The following is a 23,591-nucleotide window of genomic DNA, read 5'->3' on the forward strand; positions in this document are numbered from 1 at the left end:
GCATATTAAATGTTTCCTTATTACCTCTGCCTCAATCCCCAAAAGATAATCCACCTAAACATTAAAACAACTCTGATTCTGAAAAGGTCAGAATCATATAAGAAACATGTGCTCTAGAATAATTCAAATTTCAAAATAGTGGGCAAAAAAAGTTTATTGAAAAGTATGAGCCAAATAAGGGACAAATACTATATGTTCTTATGTTCAAAAAATGAAAAATCTGAGCAATGTATTTATGTAGTCTAGATGTAATTATGTTTAAGGATTGAATTAATCCCATACTGTTACTAGAATCATATTATTTTTATATACTATATTTGTTTATATATATACATATATAAATTTATGTTTATTTTATTTTAATCAATATAAAATTAAAAAACGTACTAAGAGAGATGTGGGGGATTCTGTATTTAACAATGAAGAAATATATTTAAAATTAAAACAGCACAAATGAACTGCAATATATTTTTACTTTCGAAGCACTTGCGGTCCTGTCCTGGAAGCCGAGCATTTGAAGCTTTTGGTAACTCTAATTTTAAATCCAGAAAATATGTTTGAAGAACAGTAAGTAAAATCTTCATGGAAAAGCAGATCTAAAACTAGTTTGCTAAGATGAATGAAGTCCAGATCTAATACATGCATAACAATTGTGTATTTTCAGAAATAGAAAAATGATGTGACTTGTGTAATAGTCTTCACTCTGTTCTATACATAAAAAGTCCCTTCTTCATTTTTCACTAGAACAAGTATCTATGCCAGCAGCTAAAATTTTAAGGCAACTTGTATAACTTGCATTGTGATCATTGCTTTAATAAGAGGGTTAATAATATTCATGACACATTGATGCTGCAGCATCTTGAAGCCTAAGATTGATTATAGCATTTTTCTACAAACTCTAAGAAGTCTGTTGTAAAGTATATAGAGAAGAATGCAGGTTGAACAAATGATATAATTAACAGAAACATTCAAAAATTCTGTCAGTTTAAGTATATCCTACATTGAAATAAAAATTGGATTACATTAGAACTTTTTGATGATTAAAGTAACAACAAAAACATCTCTTGTTATACTATCACAGAACTCCACTTTAATTTTAGTAAAAGTATTACATGTAATTTTGTAAAGCAAGAGTAAGTTAATATTTCAGTTATGAGACTATTCTAGTCAGTAGGGTGCAGGTACCATGCAACACATACACATTGCCTATGCTACCATGTCCCCCAGTGAGTATGAACAAGATTGCAGTCACTGAGACGGAGCTGAAGATTTGGCAAGATTTGATACCCTGCTTGAACAAGAATAAATGAATGAATGAATGAATGAATGAATGAATGAAGGAAGGAAGGAAGGAAGGAAGGAAAAAAGGAAGGAAGGAAATCTATAGTTTCTTTCCAATGACCCACTGTAGATAGCTGGCTTCCTATGCTCATTTTGACAAGGAAATAATTATAGGGAAATAGCAGTTTCCAGTAGTCAGTTGATCACTTTCTAGTTCCACAAGTTGCATTTTCAATAACCAAGGCCCACACTTGGACTACCATCTGATTGTCCCAATATAAGAAGTAAACAAACTGATTTAGAACAAATATCTCACTATATTTCAAACAATTTGCGTAAAGTCAGATATTAATCATTTAATCCTTTGACATTGATACAGTTCATAAATATTAACAATATACAGAATACTTTGAAACGGAGAGTCAGGAAAACTGAACAGCAAAATACAGGTAATCCCTGGGTTATGAGCATTCTCTTAGTAAATGTTCAAAGTTACGTGATAAGTGTCCACTAGCGTTTACAAACAAGTCCTGAAACTACGAATGTTGCAGCACCATGGCAGTTTTCCGCTCCTACGAAAGGCTGCAGATGCTCTGCAACATTTGCTCTCCCTATTTCCCACCTCCTCCTCCATCGGGTTTCCATAGGCATTAGGCCTGTGGATATTCACCTTGCAAAGATCTAGAGAGCCTTTGCTTCCTTGGCCTGTTTTGGTGCTTCAGGCCTTCAGTGTGTACGCAGAGAATGGAGCCCTAAAGTACCACAAGAACTAATGCTATTGATTTTGTGTGATCTCACAGTACTTTAGGCCTCTGAAGCCTGAATGAGAGCTGTAGCAAAAGGCTTTGCAAATGGAAGGAAGGCTTGAAACATCAAAGCTTTCCCTTTCATCTTTGCAAAAAGCCTTTGCTGCTGAGAACGGAGCGCCTGGAAAGAGCGTGCATCACTCTGGGGCTCCGTTTTTGCCAGGAAAGGCTTCTCAAGGCTTCAGCTAAAGAGAAGCTCTATTTTCAAGTGCCCCATTTCCATGCAGATGAAGTTTCCAGTCTCCATTAGGGCAACAAATGTTTGAGTGACCCTAGGGCAGTTGGAAATGAAGCAATTTGTTCCATTTCCAACTGCCCCATGGCCACTCAAGCACTTGTCACCTTGACAGAGACTGCAAACTTTGTCTGTATGGCAATGGGGCAAAAAGCTCTGTTTTCAAGCAGACGAAATTTGCAGTCTCTGTCAGGGCAACAAGTGTTTGAGCCAAGATAAAGACTGGAAACCTCTGGGGTGGATGGTCATGTGCGAGTTCAAATACACATCCACTTTTGCAGAGAATGGGTGCCAGACGTCCCACGGGATCAGGGCACCCAGAAGGTACCAGTCTGTGTGGGAAAAGTGGTTGCACACTAATGAGAGGCTTGGAGCAATGCAAGTTCGTTGCCCCAAAGCCTCACTTCATGTAAACACTTTTCTGCATGGAGCCTTTAAGTCTTTGGAGGAGACTCACTGAGGTTGTCTGCTTCTTCAAAAATGGTAGGCAGGCTGAGAAGCCAATCAGGGTGTGCTCATCCTGCTCTTCCTCTGCTCTTGCCACTTGCAGGCAAAGAAACAGAAACGCTGGAGAGGAGACAGTTCTTCACAAGGTAAATGACCCGGCACAGCAGGTTGCGGGGGAAGAAGCAATTGTGAGGAGCATGAAGTATTTCAGTGGGTCAGGGGAGGCTTTGGGTGGTCTGAAGCATGTGCCTGTTCCATCACTAGGCCCCTTCATGGTTGTCCCCACCCGAGATACCTCATTTGCACTTAACGAGCCTTGCATTGGATTAGCGAATGCGTGGGTGAAAGGGAGGGGTGATTATGTTCAAGGTATGAGATTCACTCCCATGAATCCTCAGATTACGAATGGAATGGGCAAGCTCCATTACATTTGTAATTCAAGGAGTATCTGTATTTTCATTTTTAAAAGAGAAATCAACATTTTCAGGTATCCATCCAATCTATTCAACTTTAACAGAACTTCTGATAAATAATTAAGTAAACATAATTCCTCAGAGAGCCAATTTTCAGAGGAATCCTGATTTTTATCTGCTCAAGTTTACAAGGTTGTTTTTGGAACATACTTCCTATATACCAGGAGTCCCCAACCTCCTGGGCCGTGGCACACTACTGGGCCATGGCATATTGGGAACCAGGTTGAGCAAGCAGTAGACAAATGTGCGCTGCTTGTTCAAATGGAGTTATGTACCCATGGAACCATCCCCTCTCCTCATACCAACGTTGGGGACCACTGTTATACACCACTTTCCAAGGCCCACCTATGAACATTCTAATGCATGAATACATTGCATAATATAATTATATGCTGTACATATTAAAGACACTTCTAAAACCAGTGCATTAAAACTGCATAAACAAGAACCATGAGCTGAAATACCTTATTAATATGCAACTGCTGCTGTTGAAATTGTTGTTTGTGTTTTTCCAAGAACTGCTGATGTTGTTGTTGGATCACCAATTGCTGGAGGGCCTGTGAATTCTGGGGAAGGGGAGAAGACTGGGTGCGCCCCAGAGGTCGGTGCTGCCGCAGTTTGTGTATTGAGGGAGACAGTCTATCAGCACCCACAAGAGATTGTGCATGGAGAGGGAGTGTCCCGAGTCCTGAAAGATGCCAGTTAGAAGGTAATATGTAGAAAACAGATGGAGAAGAAAAAAGAACAGAAGAAGAAGGAGAATCTTGTAAGTACCATAATTATTTCCATTATAGCAACATGATTTTTTCATTTACTTGCTAACATTTGTATCCCAACCAGTTCCAGATTCCAAGCAGCTAATATGTTAAAAGTTATAAAATAAACATGCAAACATAAATATAATTATTACAATAAAGAACAAGAAATGATGAAAATATTCAAATATTAAAAACAATCCACAATGCCATTCTTAATCTCTAATTGGCTCTTTAAAAATCAGACCTTGTGGTTGTAAAAATGAATCATGATCACCTGGCAGGAGAAGAAATTTAAAATAGATACATTAGATAAGGCACATGAGTTCTTTGAACATCACTTCACAGTTGAAGAAGAACAAGAGAGGGAGGAGGTAGAAAGTAGAAGCCAAGAAAAGGATAAGGAGATAGAACAGGAAGAAGGAAACAGGAAAGAGAACAAATAGAATGAGAGGGTGCAAAAAAACAAAAATACAAAGAGAGATAAGGACTACGAGAAAACTGAGAACTGTATATAAATAGTGAAATGGAGGAAGAAATTAAGATGCTTTCAATAAACATAAATGGACAAAACTCACTCGTGAAAAGAAACAAACCCTGATAAAACTACAAAGTTTGAATATGAATATCGTGTGCCTTCAGGAAGTACACATCAAGAAACAGTACAGTAAACTACTAGAAAATTCATAAATAGGGAAATTGTATGTTGCACTAACACAACAAAAGAAAAGAGGAATTGCAATATATATCAAATAATGGTTAAAAACCAAATAATTATATGCAGACAAGGAGGGAAGAATTTTAATGATGGAGAGAGAAACAGAAAGAAACAAATACTTCTCACAGGAATATATGCACCAAACAAAAACAAAAAGAATTCTACAGAACTAAGTGCATAAAAAAATAACAAAAACAGAATATGAATATATATGCTTAATAGGTGAATTCAATGCAATAGCAGATATAAAAAAACCTGTAAAAGTGATAAAACAAATAATAAGAAAAAAAGAATATTACCAACCACATTCTTTGAGATGGTGCAGGAATTGAGTTTACAAGACACATGAGGGAAATAAATACAGAAAGCAAACAACACACTTTCTACTCAAACCCACATAAATCATGGTCAAGGGTAGATATGGCTTGGATGATACTGGAACTAAGAAGAGATACAGAAGAGAAATATATAACGACTAACACATGAGCAGACTATAACACAATAAAAGTGACATGGAAAGACAGAAGAAGAGGAGGAGGTGGATAATGAACAAAAATATTCTGAAAGCCAAATACATAAAAATGATGGAAAAGACTGTTGGTCTTACCTGAACAGTAGTTCTCTGTGCACTGCGGGATACTCCATGCATGGTTAAATTCTGTCCTTCTGTCCTGAATTTGTTTTGCCACACCTCCTTGCCTCGACTGGAGCCAGTTTTCTTAACAAAGGCATAAAACGAAGAATGACCTATTGTCCTCCGGAATCCAATATGGACGCTGGACTTGGGTGGGAATGGAGTCTCCCACAGTGCCCAGAGAACTACCATTCAGGTAAGGCCAACAGTCTTTCTCCTATGCACTGCTTGGAGACTCCATGCATGGGATATAAACAAGCATAAACAGTCAAAGATTGGTGATAGGCCGATCCAGAGTCCCCTCTGCTGCGAGAACCTGTTGAAACACCTGTCTTCCAAACGCTGCCTCAGCCAAGGGAAACAAGTCCATCCTGTAGTGCTTGATGAAGGGGAATGAAGATGCCCATATTACCGCTCTGCAGATGTCAACTGACGCCTGTGTTGCCCAGGTGGCACTGCGTGTAGAATGAGAAGTGATGCATCATGGCGCAGGTCAAGATTGCTGATCATAAGCCATGGCAATGCAAGCTTTCAATCACCTGCCAATCGTGGACGGCGACACCTTCTTGCCCATGGTAGCAGGTTGGAAAGAGACAAAGAAGGCCTCAGTTTGACGGAAAGAAGCCGTCTGCTTCATGTAATGATGTACAGCTCGTCTGACATCCAGTTTATGCCAGCACTTCTCAGCGCTGACGGGTGGCCGAATCTCCACGCTAAGGCTTGAAACAGTTCCGGCTGCAGGCGCCACTGCAATATATTTTTACTTTCAAAGGCGCCACTCCACATGGTCGATTGTGGCCCTGCTCTGCCAATCTGCTTGCACATTGGCGGTGCCGGAGATGTGTTCTGTGCAGACGGAGATGACGTGGTTCTCCGCCCAGAGGCCCAATTGCTCCGCCTTGTGCATCAACACCCTGGAGTGGGTGCCGCCCTGACACTTCACATGCACCTTGGTGGCTACATTATTCGTCAACAGCAGAACATGACGACCGGAAACTTCTTGTTGGAAACGAGGGAGGGCCAGGCGGGTGGCTCGGAGCTCCAGCCAATTGATGCTGTTGTCCAGCTTGTCGCGTGACCAACGGCCCTGGGTCAATTGACTCTGGAGATGGGCACCCCATCTGAACAGGCTGGCGTCTGAAGTGACTGTGACTCGGTTGGGCTCCCTGAACAATGTCCCCTTCCTCATGGCCAAGGAAGTCCACCACTGAAGTGAACGGATGACCCTGCGAGGTACACATACTGTCACACTGGACATGCTGGGGGGGGGGGGGGGGGTCCGCTGATGTGGAAATAGAAACCACTGGAGAGGCCAAGAATGAAGATGAGCCCACAGCACTATCTCTATACAGGATACCATCTTCCCCAGCAGACAAGACAACAATATCAAGGGCACAGCTTGACGAGAACAGACTTGGATCACCAGTGCTTCTATGCTGCTAAGTCGTTCCTGGGAGAGGAACACCGTGGAGAGAGAGGTGTCTATCACCGCTCCCAGGTGCAGAAGCCAGTGGCTGGGAAGATGGCTTTTCTCCACGTTGATGGAAAAAACGTGGTCCTGAAGTGACTGGATCATGATGCGGAAATCCCGTATCACCTGACGGTGGGACGATTGAATCAGGATTTCCTCCAGGTAACATTGCATGTCGATGGGGACCACCCTGAGTCGCACTGTAATCTCTGCCGACAACTTAGTAAATGTCCTGGGCGTTGATGACAGTCCGAAGGGAAGGGCTCTGTATTGGAAGTGATGGTTGGCAAAGCAAAACCTGAGAAACCGCCGATGGGATGGACAAATCGGAACGTGTAGGTAAGCTTCCTTGAGGTCTATGGAGGTAAGAAGGTCCCCATGAGGGACTGCATCGTGAAGAACTTGTACGCTATATGCATGTTGAGGCATTTTAGACCCCCCCTCTCCTCGAACTCTTGGTGACTAGAAAAAGTACGGAATAAAAGCCTATCCCCTCGTGACCTGCTGGAAACGTCTCTATGGCCCTGATCTCCATCAGGTACTGGATTTCACCTCCATGAGACCCTTTCTGACTACATTTGTTGGGTGGGGCATTGAATGAAGTGAGGAGGGGGTGGTGTAACAAACTCCAAGGTGAGACCTAACCTCACGGTTTGGAGCCATGGTGGATGCCTCCCATTGCATCATAAACAACTGCAGCCAACCACCAATGGGAGTGTTTAGACAGGAGTTACTTGGACTTCCTAAAGGGCTTAGTGCTGGACCCTCGGAATGACCTCCTGAAATAAGGCTGTTGTTGCTGCCTGCCCCTATCCCTGAAGGAACATCTGTCATGGGAACGATCAGCTCCCTGGGAGTAGGATCTCTGATTCTGGGTGGCAGGGAACCAAGTGTCAGCTGTATGAAATGGCTGCCTGAAAGGGTAAGAAGAAAACCTACGGTCAGCCCATCTAGAGTTAGATGGAAGAACCTTCTTCTTGTCCCTAGTCTCAACCAAAACTGGGTCAAGAGAGTCCCCAAACAGATTGCACCCTTAAACGGAGCTGACTCATGAATGACTGCTGAATCACGGGCCTGTAGAAGGGAAGCCTGTTGAGCCTTGGCGAATTGCTTGTCCAGAGCCTTCTGGCTCCTAGTGGAATGCTTGTCCTTAGCTGAGGTCGACTTCTTTGCAGAAATATGCTTGGTCTTGGCCTTGGCTTTTCTAGGCTCTTCTGGTGTCAGCCATCTTGAACACCGCTGTAGAGGCAGTTGTAGCCTGGTGCCGCAGCTGTAGTGAGCTGCTACTGGTGCCGCAGCTCACTGTTGCTGTTGCTGCTTCAGTCCCTGCACACAAATCAAATGTGGTATGAACTAAACAGATGTGCTTAAACCTAGAGCCCCGGGATCTGACTGAGTTCTCAAGACAGTGACCCTGGGGACAGCCAAGCAGGGGAATAATAATGATAGGCCCTCAGGAACTCCAGAGCTTCCGGTGGGTCCACAGGTTTTTTAATCTGCCCAAAATCAAACACAAACCTTGACCTGGTGCACAGGAAGACAGGGTATATGAGGGAGGAGGGAGGGAGCCAGTAATCCAGAGCAGCAGACAATAACCTCTGTAGGGTCTGAAGCCAGCTGCTCCACCAGGACTACCCACAAATAACGGCACTACCAAGGCTCGTGGCTGTCTAATGAGATCAGAGCCTCTCCCAGTGGCCACTTGAACATGTAAACAAAATGGTGGCCGTCACAAAATGGCCAACCACCAAACAGCTGAAACCTCCCAAAACGGCAATCAAAGAAGCGCCGATGAAAGGAGAATCCGTCTACAGCAATCTCAGTGCCAGCACAATTTGCTCTCATCAGAAACTCCGATCTCGCAGGAAAACGCTGCTCCAATGTCCCTGCTGAAAGCGATGGTCGGCAAAGCACTGCTGCTGTTGTTCAGAGCTGCTGAGAGGCAAGCCTCCATGTGGAAGCGATTAGGGCTGTTAACAGACTCCAAAAAACGCTTCGCTCTTTCCTCCAACTGAAATGAATAAAACGATCTTCTGGCTGTTAATTTGGAGACTCCAGGTATGGGAAACAGTTGAAATTCTGCTCTGAAGTGAGAAGAAAAAGTTTAGTCTTTTGGGCTGGACTGAGTTAAGAAAACTGGCTCCAGCCAAAGCAAGGTGGCGTGGCCAAACAATTTAAACTCAGTCTCAGGACAGAAGGACAGAATTTAACCATGCATGGAGTCTCCAAGCAGCGCACAGGAGAAAAGAAATGAAACTTTTCTATAAAGTAAACAAAAAAGAAGAAACAACATTGCAAAAACTCTGGTATAAAACAAAGGCATATATTTGACTACTGACAATAGCATATATAGCAAGAAAAAACAAGAAAAAGAAACTTAAAAAATTGGAATCAGATCTGCAAAAAGAACCACAAAAAAGTAAAAGAAAAGAAAAAAGAGATATGATAAAACATAGACTCAATTTGATAACACAAGAAGAAATTGCCCAGAAAATTAAAATAGCTAGACAATTTTTTTTGAAAACGCAAACAAACGGGAGGTGGTTAGCTTACAAACTGAAAAAAGAAAAGGATAATATATCAATTACAAGATGAGAAGGGAAATATACATCGGAGAGAAGAAAAAATATATAATAAAATTTTTTTTAAGTCTATACAGTCAAGAAAATATTGAACAATACTTAAGACAAGAGGAATCTGATAAAAATTGTGGAGACAAAAAGTTAAATGTTAAATGGAAAAATAACAATGACAAAATTATTGGAGGCAGTGAAGAGACAAAATAATAATAAGACATCGGGCCCAGATGTGAAACTTTATAAGACCATACAGGAACCAATAGAAACTGTAATGCTGGATTTGAATAATGAAGGACTTAGAGAGGCTAAAGTACCAAAAACATAGACAGAAGCATATGTTACACTTATACCAAAGAAAGATTTGGATCATCAGCAGATAAAGAATTACAGACCCATTTCATTATTGAATACAGACTACAAAATATTTACATCCCAAATTTTGGAACAATTAAAAAAAATACTAAATAAAATCATTCACTCAGACTAAAACAGATTTCTACCAAAAAGTCAATTGAAAAATAATATGAGAATAATTACAAATGCATTAGCATACTATGAAGCACATCCCGGAAAACAAGTTGCACTGATTTTTTTAGATGCACAAAAGGCCTTCGACAACTTGAATTGGTAATTCATTAGTACACAATTAAAAAACATAAAATTTGGAGAGAACTTTATGAAGATGGTGGAAACAATATATCCAATTCAAACGGCCAAAGTACTAATAAATGAAGATGTCACAGAAAAATTCAATATTTTGAAAGGTGTAAGACAAGGATGCCCCCTATCACCACTATTATTCATTTTAACCTTAGAAGTACTATTATTGGGAATTAGACAAGAACAGGAAATAAAAGGAGTAAAAATTAAAAAAGAAGAATATAAAGTCCAAGTGTTTGCGGACAATTTAGTATTCATACTAAAAGAACCATTAGAAACAGGGTCTAAATTAATACAAAAAATAGAAGAATTTGGTAAGGTAGCAGGACTTAAAGTTAACAAGAGCAAAACAAAGATAATAACAAAGAATCTTACTAAAAAACAAGAAATAGAATTGGAGGAAATAATGGGTATGCAGATAACAAAAAAGGTGAAATATATGGGAATTTGGCTGACAGGAAAATGCTCAACAATCAAAGAAGATAACTATAATAAAACTATGCAACAAATAAAAAAGATTTGGAAAATTGGAAAAAAACTGCAACTTTCACTTATAGGAAGAATCGCTGCAGTCAAAATGAATGTATTGCCGAAAGTTCTGTTTCTATTCCAAGTGGTACCAATAAATCTAGGGAAGTTTTTTTTTATGGACTTGAATAAATTAACAACACAATTCATTTGGCTAGGGGGAAGAACCACATATTAAATTAAAACTATTACAGGAAGTAGAGAGAAAGGAGGCTTTGGACTCCCAGATTGGCAGCTTTATCACCAGGCAGCCACTCTCACTTGGATAAAAGATTGGATAAATCTAAAGAATGAAATAATCTTAACAATGGAAGGACACAATTTACAATTAGGCTGGCACGCTTTCATTTGGGATGGGAAAAACGAAATACACAAGTTACTTTCAAAGACATCAAATTAGAAATGCTCTACTACAAACATGGCAAAAAATTAGAAGAAACCACTACAACAAAATACCAACTTGGCTATCGACTATATAAGCATTAATTTATCCAAATGTACTAAACGTACATAAAATAATAAGACATGAAGATCTATTGGACAATCAGGAGAAATTAAAAATAAAATAAGAACTTAAAAATCAGGGAATATAAATTGACTGGTGGCCATACATGCAGATTCAGACCAGATACAAAAAGGATATAGAACTATATGGATTTTATAAAGAACCAAAAGAATTAGACAAAATTTTACAAGGGACAGAAGAAAAATTGATTAGAAAAATATACAATTATTTATTGCGATTCAAAATGGAAGAAGTAGTAATGAAGGAATCCATGATAACCTGGGCAACAAATTATGGCTACAATATAGAATTAGAGAAATGGGGAAAGTTCTGGGAAATTAACAATGGCAACAACATACAAAGAAAACTTATACAAAATGTTCTACAGATGGCATCTATCACCAGTGAGAATAGTGAAAATATTCTCAAACTGTGCACTGGATTGTTGGAAATGTAGCCATACCCACTGAACATATTATCATATGATGGACATCTACAGCAGCAAGAAAATATTGGATAAGAATAAAAAAAATGGCTTGAAGAGAACAACCAATAGAATTAAAACCAGAACTATTTTTATTAGGGATAATAACAGGAAACTATTAAAAAAATCAATATCTAATATTACACATCATTACCGCAGCGAGATTCATATACGCACAAAATTGGAAGAATAAAAATATACCCTCAGAGGAAAATATGATTTAAAAGGTGTTAGAATGCGCTGAGATGGACAGACTTACAAAAGATAAAGGAGAATCTGATTATTATTTGGTATGGAATATGTGGTATAAATGGCTAGAGGAAAGATGTAAAGAATAAGAAAGCATTAAGGGAAGAAAGATTAAGAAATTAGAAAATAATTGCAAAACTACATACAGTGGGGCAAAAAAGTATTTAGTCAACCACCAATTGTGCAAGTTCTCCCACTTAAAAAGATGAGAGAGGCCTGTAATTGGCATCATAGGTAGACCTCAACTGTGAGAGACAAAATGTAAAAAAAAAGACCAAACAATCACATTGGCTGATTTGGAAATAATTTATTTGCAAATTATGCTGGGAAATAAGTATTTGGTCAGTATCAAAAGTTCATCTCAATATTTCGTTATATATCCTTTGTTGGCAATGACAGAGGTCAAACGTTTTCTGTAAGTCTTCACAAGGTTGGCACACACTGTTGCTGGTATGTTGGCCCATTCCTCCATGCAGATCTCCTCTAAAGCAGTGATGTTTTGGGGCTGTCGCTGGGCAACACGGACTTTCAACTCCCTCCAAAGGTTTTCTATGGGGTTGAGATCTGGAGACTGGCTAGGCCACTCCAGGACCTTCTTACAAAGCCACTCCTTCATTGCCCGGGCAGTATGTTTGGAATCATTGTCATGTTAAAAGACCCAGCCACGTTTCATCTTCAATGCCCTTGCTGATGGAAGGAGGTTTGCACTCAAAATCTCACAATACATGGCCCCATTCATTCTGTCCTGTACACGGATCAGTCGTCCTAGTCCCTTTGCAGAAAAACAGCCCCAAAGCATGATGTTGCCACCCCCGTGCTTCACAGTAGGTATGGTGTTCTTTGGATGCAACTCAGCATTCTCTCTCCTCCAAACACGACGAGTTGTGTTTCTACCAAACAGTTCTATTTTGGTTTCATCTGACCATATGACATTCTCCCAATCCTCTTCTGGATCATTCAAATGCTCTCTAGCAAACTTCAGATGGGCCCGGACATGGACTGACTTAAGCAGGGGGACACGTCTGGCACTGCAGGATCTGAGTCCCTGGCGGCGTAGTGTGTTATTGATGGTAGCCTTTGTTACGTTGGTCCCAGCTCTCTGCAGGTCATTCACTAGGTCCCCCCGTGTGATCCTGGGATTTTTGCTCACCGTTCTTGGGATCATTTTGAGCCCACGGGGTGAGATCTTGCGTGGAGCCCCAGATCGAGGGAGATTATCAGTGGTCTTGTATGTCTTCCATTTTCTAATTATTGCTCCCACAATTGATTTGTTCACACCAAGCTGCTTGCCTATTGCAGGTTCAGTCTTCCCAGCCTGGTGCAGGACTACAATTTTGTTTCTGGTGTCCTTTGACAGCTCTTTGGTCTTCACCATAGTGGAGTTTGGAGTGTGACTGTTTGAGGTTGTGGACAGGTGTCTTTTATACTGATGACAAGTTCGAACGGGTGCCATTGATACAGGTAATGAGTGCAGGACAGAGGAGCCTCCTAAAGAAGAAGGTACAGGTCTGTGAGAGCCAGAAATCTTGCTTGTTTGTAGGTGACCAAATACTTATTTTCCACCATAATTTGCAAATAAATTATTTCCAAATCAGCCAATGTGATTGTTTGGTCTTTTTTTTTACATTTTGTCTCTCACAGTTGAGGTCTACCTATGATGCCAATTACAGGCCTCTCCCATCTAAGTGGGAAAACTTGCACAATTGGTGGTTGACTAAATACTTTTTTGCCCCACTGTAAATGAACAAGATAGAAAATGTAAGATGCATTGTATATGAAATAGTACACTAAGGGATTAATATGTATAAAAGAAATATATGTACACATAGATAGATATAAGAGCTATGTATATAAATTAGTACATTAGTAGACTAATATGTATACAGGAAGTATAAATACATATGCATGGATATAAGCGGTATTGTAGATAAATTAATATATTAATAGGTTATCATGTATAAATATATATATATATATACACATGTATGGACAACAATGATATAATGGAGGTATACTGATGTAGAAATATTGCAAATATGATAATTGTGTTTAAAAACTGAAAAAAACTGTTCAATAAAAATATTTTTTGAAAAAAATCAAACCTTATGGTTGTAAAAATGAGAGAGGATTAAGCTAGTCTCTGTGTCCTTTTTTTTAATTTGCCAGTTTTTAACAAAATTAATCTAAAAGAATTCTATATATGTCTATATTCCAATGTGAGACCTGCTCTATATAAAATAAAGAAAAATCCATGGGAAGTTACTAAATTTTATCATAAATATTATTAAAATAATAATTTTAAGTAACTTGACTGAGCAATTTATTCTTCATTGTTGCCAAGAATAGTTACTGAATTCCTAGTAGAAAACTCAAAATTTTAAATATGCAAATCATTTCATAAAATGTTTCAAGGAATGGAATAATTAGAAACTGGAAAAAATAGCCATCCTTATAGCACTAACGCACAGGTAGCCAGGAAGCTCAGACAATTCCAAGCTCTAACAAAACCACCAATGCTGTTTCTTAGTATCAAGTCAACTAGTTGTTGGAAGAAGCACCTCTACCTGATGCCAATGGATTTTGTGCAGTTGACTGTTCCAGTAAAACCATGTGTTGAAGAAGAGGGCTATGTGTTGATCCTTCTCTATCCACTGCTGTACTGTTCAAATAAGGAGTGATATGGGTGCCAGGAAATATGGAGATTCGTTGTTGTAATGATGGAATAGTAAGTCTTTCAGAATCTTGCTGTCCTGATCCACCCTGCAAGCATATCATTATTGAATTTAAAAATGATCTATGAATGAAGATAAGGTAATGACTCCATTTAAATTATATAATACCACTTACAGTACATGAGGCTGCTGCAGGTAGTCCTAAGGTTATATTAGGCAATGAGGGAGAAGTGTACAATGGAAGCTGTGTTATTGAACCTTCATGATTAACCAGTCTATGAGCCAAGGTGGTCTGAAAGAAAGCCAAAAATCCTGCCTCAGAATAATACCATTATATAAAAACACAAATACCTCATGTGTAATCATTATTTGGAGAAGTTTAAAGTACAATATTTGGGAGAGCAGAGTCAAAAGAATTTAGAGGAGGTCTATCGATGATATCAATTAATACAGTATTCAGTATTAATCAGAGTTAAGAGTTTGTTGTATTCATCATCAAGTACTGAAGCAGATGTGAACTCTGCTCAATATAAATTGTAAGTAACAACAGGAAAATGGGAATGGAACATTTTCTTACACTACTACAGGACTGTCAAATTCCTGGCCCATGTTAGCTTTATTCTATCAATTGCCATCAATTTATAAAGGAAGTTAAAGGAAATGAGCAATGGAAAGAGCAAATGGAATTTCTGGTTATCAAACTGACTGCAGCATTATAATTTAGTTTCACCATTTGAAAAGGATGTGAACATTTTCCTTCTACTGGAAAAATCAGGGTACAAAAATTCATTAAGTTCAATTGAACATGAGTATATTTATACTCCATCTTCCTCCCAAAAACTAAGAGGGACTATGTAGAAAATCAAATCTAAAGAGAAAATGGTCCTTTGGAGCAGGGGTCCCCAACCCCCAGTCCCTGGACTGGCACCAGTCCATGGCATGCCAGCAACAGGTCCATGCAAACAAGCAGCATGCAAAACTGGTCTCCGGTCTGCGGAAAAACTTCTCTGTTGAACTGTACCCTGGTGTCCAAAAGGTTGGGGTCACTGCTTTGGAGCAAATATAGCACCAACCCTCAATTCCTGAACCCAAATATGCTTTTTTCCAGGACTGAGCTGCAGTTGAAGAGAACAGCCACTTGGTCCTGGGAAAAGACACAGCTGTTTCAAAGAGTTACCAATAGGTGCTTCACTGGCACATGTTCTGAAACACTTTTTCTCTTCATATGTGATACCTGCGTGGTCTTAATACAAAAGCCGATCCCCAACACAAATAAGCCCATGAGCTACAGTGATGTGGAGATATTGTTGAAGAAAAAAATCTTTAGAATCAAATTGTTCACTATTACACTGAGAGGTTTAAAAATAAGTGTTCACTGTTGATAGCTACACTGTTTAGGCTGCAGATGAATGCTGCTTGTTGATTGAATCCCAGGAGCTCAGTCAGAAATCAGAAGATAAGTAGCAAGCAAAATATAATAGCAAAATTGAAGCAATTGTTCATAGCATGGAATTTTCCATTTCAGGATTTTACAAAGAATTATATGTGGTGCTACCACTGAAGACATTTGCCAATTAAATGATACAAAGGAACACAATTCAAGGAACTGGTATAAGGCTTTAAATTATCTCTGAGTTTAAATCTGTACAGTATGTATATGAAAATCTTCCTCAGATACTCTTCTTTAAATGCTATTATTTAAATGAGACAAGACACTATGAGAAAGAGAATATTTAGAATGACATATTTTATTTATACAATTCTGACTACAGAAAGGTTTATTGGTACATCCGTTATTAATAAAAGTCAAATGGAAATGTATCTAGATACTCCTCCACATCCAGAAATTCCTGCAACTGAAGTATCAACACATATTCCGGTACCATTCTAAGAATTCCACATATACTTTAATGAGTTTTGTTCACTACTATGCTTATTCCAACGTAGTCCATCCTATATGATTTTAAAATTACAAGAGACAATTACATTTGTAGTGTGCCTCATTTCTTCAAGGATCTTTCCATATCATATCCCCAGACAGTACTCTCTCTCCCCCCTCTCTCCTTACACACACACACACACACACACACACACACACACACTTTAAATGCCACCCATCTCGTCACAAGGTGACTCTAGGCGGCTTACAGGCAAGTAAAAGCAACAAGTATTAAAATATTAACAGAATAAATATTAACATTAAATTGACATACAATTAAAAAAGATGGCAAGGAAGGAAGCAGGATGCACATGAGGTAAAGTTTTATCTCAGTCCATTAACAACCTCCAGAATGGCATGCCCCACTTAGAGCTGCAGACAATTGGCAGAGCCAGATTTTCAAGCCCTTTTGGAAGGCCAAAAACCCTTTTTGACACAATCTTCCAGAGAGTAGGAGCCATGACAGAAAACAGTCTTCTGCATCCCACCAACCAAACTTTCTTGGCTGATGGGATTTGCAGCATGCCCCTTCTGCCAGAACAGGTGGGCAAGCCATTGGGGTGAGATGATCCCTCAGGTATCCAGGACCCAATCGAGAATGTATCACTGACTGAACCTACCTGGCAATTGCCATCCTAGAGGCTTTCACCAGCCAGGAAAGACAGGGGTCTAATTGGCAGATAATTGTACTGACAGAATCGAGAATCATTCACTTCATCAGGTCCAACACAATCAAACTGTTCCCAGCTTCCAGACTACTCCCCATGTCAGGCATGCAGCCATCTTTTCTTCTGGAACTTTGGCCTGCCACACTTTCTATTATTCTACTATGCATTTTCTATTGTTGGAAAATTGGGAGGGGGGATTGTAAGGAGTTACATACTATGTAGCTATAACAAAATTATTTCTAGAAAGCAGGAAGAGAGCTAATGTCGCAACGTACAATCTTGTTGCTCCGAGATCGCAGTCGAATTCCTGCTGCTGGACGGTCCATTCAGACCTAAACCGTCCCGCAGAGACGGTGATTGAGAAGGGCACCTCAGGCTGATCTCAGGGACACGCAAAGTCACTGAAAGATCCAGGAATAGCCTTTTATTCTGGCGACAGAAATGCAGCTAATGAAGCTGCTGAACTTGGGACAGCTCCGGAACGGGAAGAAAGCGGAAAGAGAAAGTGTGTCGAATTGGTGAGGAAATTTTATTATTAGAGGAAGAGACTACCCAAGAAAAAAAATTAAGTTAAGTTAAGATTGAAGACAGAAGACTGTAGGCAGCAAGATTGATCTGCATTGAACTTAGTGTGTTATCCAGTTTCTAATTTCTTTTTTTTTTCACGGATGGAACTTTTGCAGGGGATCCCTATTTTTTAAACTGAATTAATTCTTTCTTCTTCTTTTTTCACTTTTGCTTATACCTATGGATTAAAATTCTCCCTTTTTAAATAATGCTTGATTTGATTGATTGGATTGTTTTTGATCTCCATTTAAGGTTTTTATTTTCTTTCTTAAGCTTGGAATATAAAGAAGAAAATAAGAAGAATTAAAGAGGGTTGTAACAACAGGAGGAAAAGCAGTTACACTGCCACTTAGAGGCTGGAGACATTGTTTTTTTTTCTTCTTTCTCTTTGAGCACTTGAGATTCAAGGTTCTTTCAACTTGTTTACTGACAGTGATAGTAGGAATTGCACAAGTTGTTTATACAGGTGCATTTTGGAAGTTCTATCACTAGCTTTTGGAGAGAAGATAACATTTTGACTTGAAAGATAATAAATGAACCTGTTTGAAGTTTATTAAATAGCCTTGAACCCTATAGTGGCAGTATCTGCAAAATTGAAAGAATGGCCTAGCAGGAAAAAGAAATTGTAACATTGCAAATGATTATGTTTGAAATTCAAAATCTATTAGTTGTGACAGAGAGAATTGAAGAGAATTTGGAGAATACGGAACACAAAACAGAAAAATCAGATGGAGAAACTGAGGATGTTTACCAAATGAAGAAAGTGGAGGACAGAGTTCAAAAGATGGAAGGAAAAAATAAGCAAAGAGATAAGAAAACTGTGGATACTAACAACAAAGTTAGCGTGGTTGGTAATGGCAAGAGCAGAATATGGAAAGGGGAGATGGATGGATTGGAACTCAAAGCACAGAAGAAGAAAAGAGAGAAAAATTGACAGAGAGAAGGAGAGAAATCTTGATAGAAGCACTAGTGATAACCAAAGATAAGCTGATGGAAAGAGCAAATATTGGGTTTCAAGCTTTTGTGTGATACGAAAGGAACAGCATGTTGCCAGAGGTTTATGTAAGATTTATTAAGAAAGTAACTAGAACATTAATGCTGCAAATGGCAAGAGATATAAGATTGTACTATTGCTGGAGGGATACAGGTTGATGCAATGAAAATGTATAATAAAAATTAAGGTAAATTTAGTTTACTAGGAATATGTATAAAATGAAGCGACAATAGCTATAGGTAAATAATGATTAATAATGATAACAATACATATAGATATATCAGTTTGATAATATGAAATTTTATATAAACAATATATGGAGATTATGAAAGGAGGTTTAAAAGCTTTATCTAGAATATGTTATAAAGATGTATTGTGATTGGATGATTTTAGGATGATTTAATGGAATGTTATTATATAATCCTATTCTAGATTTTGAATATTATATATAAAAGGACGTAAAAACAATTATAGTCAAATTAAGGTTGAGATATAATAATCGTGATTTAATGAATAGAGGTGAATTTAAAATATGTGATTTGACATGAAAAGCAGGTGGTGACTATGGAAGAGATGCATGGAAATACTGTAATCAACTGACACACTTTCTTCAATTTGTCATGGAAGATGGGGTTTTTTATTTTTATTTTATGTTTGTTTGTCTTTGTTTAAAAACAAATAAAATTGTTTTTTTTTAAAAAAAATCTTTCTAGAAAGCCAAGCTCATCCTTTGTCTCTGCACCTCTGCACCTGACCGGAATTGGATTGGTAGAACAGTCAGCATGGCAGTGAGAGATTGGACCATGTGATGGAATTGTGGGTGTGGGGGCAAGATCTTGAACTTTCAACTAGATGGGGAAAACCTGGAAGCTTTCAGATTCGGGTTTTCCCAGATGTGCCAACATGGCTCTCTTAATAAATTGGAACTTTAAGCAATACTGTCAGCATTCCAAATATCATTCAAAATTAAATCAGCGTCCAAGGCAGAACTTTCCTCAAACTTCCAATTTATTAAGAGAGACATGTTGGCACATCTGTGGAAAACCCGAATCTGAAAGCTTCCTGGGTTTTCCACCCAGTTGAAAGTTCAAGACCTTGCCCCCACACCCACAAGTTCATCACATGGTCCAATCTTCCACTGCCATGCTGGCAATTCTATCCATCCACTTCTGGTCAGGTGCAGAGGTGCAAAGACAAAGGATGACCTTGGGCTTCTAAAAAGGAATGTTTTATTTTGACAACAACACATTCTACTCCTTACTATTCCCTCTCCCAATTCCCCACTAATGAAACAGCATAGTAAAATAAGAGAGAGTGTGGCAGGCCAAAGATCCTAAAAGGAATATGACTGCAGGCCTGATAGGCAGCCTCTGTTCAGAAGTAAAACGTTTCCTGAAAAGAGAACAACATAAAAGTTAATGTAAGAGAATTAACCACCTCTCCCCCCACCCCCCCGGGGACTCTTTGGCTTGTCGGGAAACTTCTCATGGAATTATTTTACTAACATATCAGCTTTTAGGTCCCAGCTTTTCACCACCGGTGGTAACGGCCCAAAGCCAATAATCATTTTCCTAACGCTGTCCTCCCACTTTATTGTAGGTGCCCACTTGTCCAGTCATGCAAGCCCCAAGATAATTGATTCCTGCATTCTTGGAGCTATGATGAATCTGAGGAATTCATAGTGGCGGCCTCTCATCAACTTTACCAACTCGGTAACTTTCGTGGCTGAGGCCCCTCCAATTAGTGTTCCATCCACTTGTTCAAACCGCAAGGGGTGGCTTAGAAGTCTTGTGTGTATGCCTAGCTGCTCCACAATTGACATGCTGATTAAGCATCGGGTGCAGCCAGTGTCCACAATTGCCCCAACTTCCCCTTCCACTCCTGTTTCTGGCACTTGGAGGTTATATTTTATATTAAAGGGGTGGATGGGTGCACTAACTACTGGGTCGTCTTCGGCATTCTCTTCCTCCGAGGCCTTCCCGTTGGTAGGACTCTTCATCACCTTAGGTTGGGGATCCTCTTCCTGAGGTTGTTGGCCCAGATGACTCTTCTGTGGTAGCTTCTGGGGTCTTCTCCTTACCGCGCTGGCGGTTGGTGCACAAGTTTGTGCTATTGGGGCTGGAGCCAAGCACTCTGACACTCTATGGCCGAATTGATAGCAACAGCGGCATTTTATTGCCCCCTCGAGGGACGGAACCCAGTTGTATCTCTAAACTTAGGAACCGCCTCATCACATTGTTCCACTATCCATCCTGCAGCTTCCCCCTCATTCTTCCCGTCTTCCATTGTCGAGAACTCTTCTCGGGAGGAAGGTGGGGTAAGAACCTGTTGGGGCATTGCAGGTGAGACTGGACTCAGGTGTGTGTGTGTCAATCCCTGGGTTGGCCACTGCCCAGTTATCTGCCATGGTGCCATCTGCTGAGCGAGAGCAGGTGCTCACTGGCATCTCTCCCATCCATGACCTGGGGTTAAAATCCATTCCAAGGTTGCTTGATTCACAGGTTGCAGCTCAAACCTCGATGGCTGACTAGGGGGAGATATGGCCCAAGGTTTTTTCTGCTGGCTGGTTTGATTTTCCCATGTTGTTGACCAAGGAGATGCCCACTGGCATCTCTTCCATCCATGACCTGGGAAGAAAGCCCAACTTGGTGGTGCTTGATTCACAGACCGCAGTCCCAACATCGGTGGCTGATTGGCTGGCCAAATCCCTTTCTGCTTGCTCAGCTCATTTATCGCTGTATGGAAGGAGTAATTATCTCCACTCCAGTATATTTCCGAGTCTTTGCTGGGGAAAGAGGGGGAGTTTCCACTCACATTTAGCTGCACAAGTTGGTCTGGGAGGCTCCAATCATCTTGTTGGCTAGTGGGTAAATGTTCTTGCATTCTCCAGCCATGTGTAGAATTAGCCTTTCCAGCCCCCTCCGTTCCATTCCCCTCTGGCTGTGCCTGCATCTTCCCAGATGCTATAAATCTGAAAAATTCCTCCTCCACAAGTTCCTTTGTACTTTGGAAGAATTTCAGAGAAGCAATTCATAATTAGCTTCTTTTCTTAAAAGGCTCTATCTTAATTCTTCGCTGATATTTTACGCTGACCGGGTCAGGTCAGTGTTGGGAGTCAGCACCCCTCGCCAGCACCCCGTGCCGGGATTGCTGGTGATTTATTTTAATGGGAGATTTGGGTTAATATCAGCATTCCAAATATCATCCAAAATTAAATCAGAGTCCAAGGCAGAACTTTCCTCAAACTTTCAATTTATTAAGAGAGACATGTTGGCACATCTGTGGAAAACCCGAATCTGAAAGCTTCCTGGGTTTTCCACCCAGTTGAAAGTTCAAGACCTTGCCCCCACACCCACAAGTTCATCACATAGTCCAATCTTCCACTGCCATGTTGGCAATTCTACCCATCCACATCCGGTCAGGTGCAGAGGTGCAAAGACGCCAGCTGGGAGCCAGGAGGTTTCTAGGCATCACTTGCAATCAGATCTAACTCTGCAAGACGAAGCCATGGAATTCACTTCCCCTAAGGAGTTGCTGTTGGAGCCACAGGTGGGTGCGGGATTAGCCTTGAGCACGAGTGGAGGGGATGCCAAACAGGCGCTCCGATGATTGGGGATCCCAGCCACCGTCATGCAGTCAGTCTCTGATTTGCCTCCCAGACCAATTTTAACAGCTTAAACTGAGTGGAATCAACTCATGCCTTAGCTCTGAACCACCCAGGTGGACCATGGCCCAGGCAATGTTTGGCTTCCTGGGTCTGCAATGCATTGGAGTGGCAATTTATGCTCCTTCCATACAGCAAAAAACGGGTCAGCCCAGAACCTCACTTCTGGAATAAGACCAACGGTAGCACCCCTTCACCCTGGGGTGCAGATGGCCCATCAATCAGGATGTGGAGATCAACCTATCTAGCAACAAAACGGGTGGGGGATTCTATCCTCTAGCTAGCCACTGATGTTTGGGTTGCAGCCTGTGAGTCAAGTTCCACCGGGGTGGGCCTTCTTCCCGGGCCATTGATGGGCGCAATATCAGAGGACGCCTGCCCCTCCTCAGCAGATGGCACCAATTCAGATAACTGGCCCAGAGCAGCCCGAAGGAGTGACCCTCTCAACCAGTTCTGGTCCAACTGTCACCATAGGGGAAGCCCCAAGCCGCAATGCCCCAACAGATTCCTGCCCAACTGCAGCCATAGGGAGCAGCATGACAAGGGGTGCTGCAGCCCCAAGCACCGGCCCAGCCACCTGCGCAAGTCCAGGCTCCACCCCGCCAGCTCCCATGCCCCCTTGATTCCGAGTGACGTTTGATGGGACCCCTGGGAATCTAGCCTACTTCCTAAATTGAGTCTGAGCACATGTTGATTAATTTGGAGATCAGTACCTTTCCAAACAAGAGCTGCTTTCAGCAATAACTGAGGGGATGAACAAGGCGGCTCCTGAGTTAGAAGACGGCGACAGATTAATTCAACTGATGCGAATCCAATTTAACAATGTGGCCCAAAATGTGGAAGCAGAGAAGCAAATCCAAGGGTTACGGCAGGCCAGTTGTCCCATGAAGGAATTCGTTTGGGAATTTAGAAGGCCAGCTGGAAAACTATGGGACTGGCCAGAACGACTTGGGCACATGTTCAAAAATGCCCTAGATCCCGAACTGAGAAAGGCATGCAGTATCAGAGGAGTGCTGGAACGTATCCAGAATTGGTACACTACCGCAGTTATTCTGGATCATGAACTTCACCCCCATCGAAAGCGTACCACCAAAAAGCAGGCTAGAAAACCTCTGGGCTGCCGAACACAAACAAAGCAAGCCGAAATGCCTCCCCCCCAAATCTGCGGGAACAATAAAGTGCTACCGGTGTGGTTAACCTAGGCACAGAGCATTGGAATGTTTGGCCCCGGCCCCAACCCAGCAAGCGTGAACCCAAACCAC

General features: G+C 40.7%; 1 protein-coding gene across 13 annotated transcripts in view; it reads right to left on the minus strand.

Annotated features, from left to right (window-relative positions):
- Nucleotides 1-23,591, minus strand: part of HDAC4 (histone deacetylase 4) — a 318,456-nt gene that overhangs the window by 115,743 nt on the left and 179,122 nt on the right. For all 13 annotated transcript variants that reach the window (XM_081945679.1, XM_081945681.1, XM_081945680.1 and 10 more), the window contains 3 exons: nt 14,673-14,789; nt 14,390-14,585; nt 3,707-3,930 (listed from right to left, as the gene is read on the minus strand). In XM_081945679.1, the coding sequence (XP_081801805.1) occupies nt 3,707-3,930; nt 14,390-14,585; nt 14,673-14,789 (537 nt within the window). The remainder of the gene's footprint in view (nt 1-3,706; nt 3,931-14,389; nt 14,586-14,672; nt 14,790-23,591) is intronic.

This window comes from Natrix helvetica (genome assembly GCF_964273705.1).
Source record: "Natrix helvetica genome assembly, chromosome: 2".
Taxonomy (NCBI): Eukaryota; Metazoa; Chordata; class Lepidosauria; order Squamata; family Natricidae; genus Natrix; species Natrix helvetica.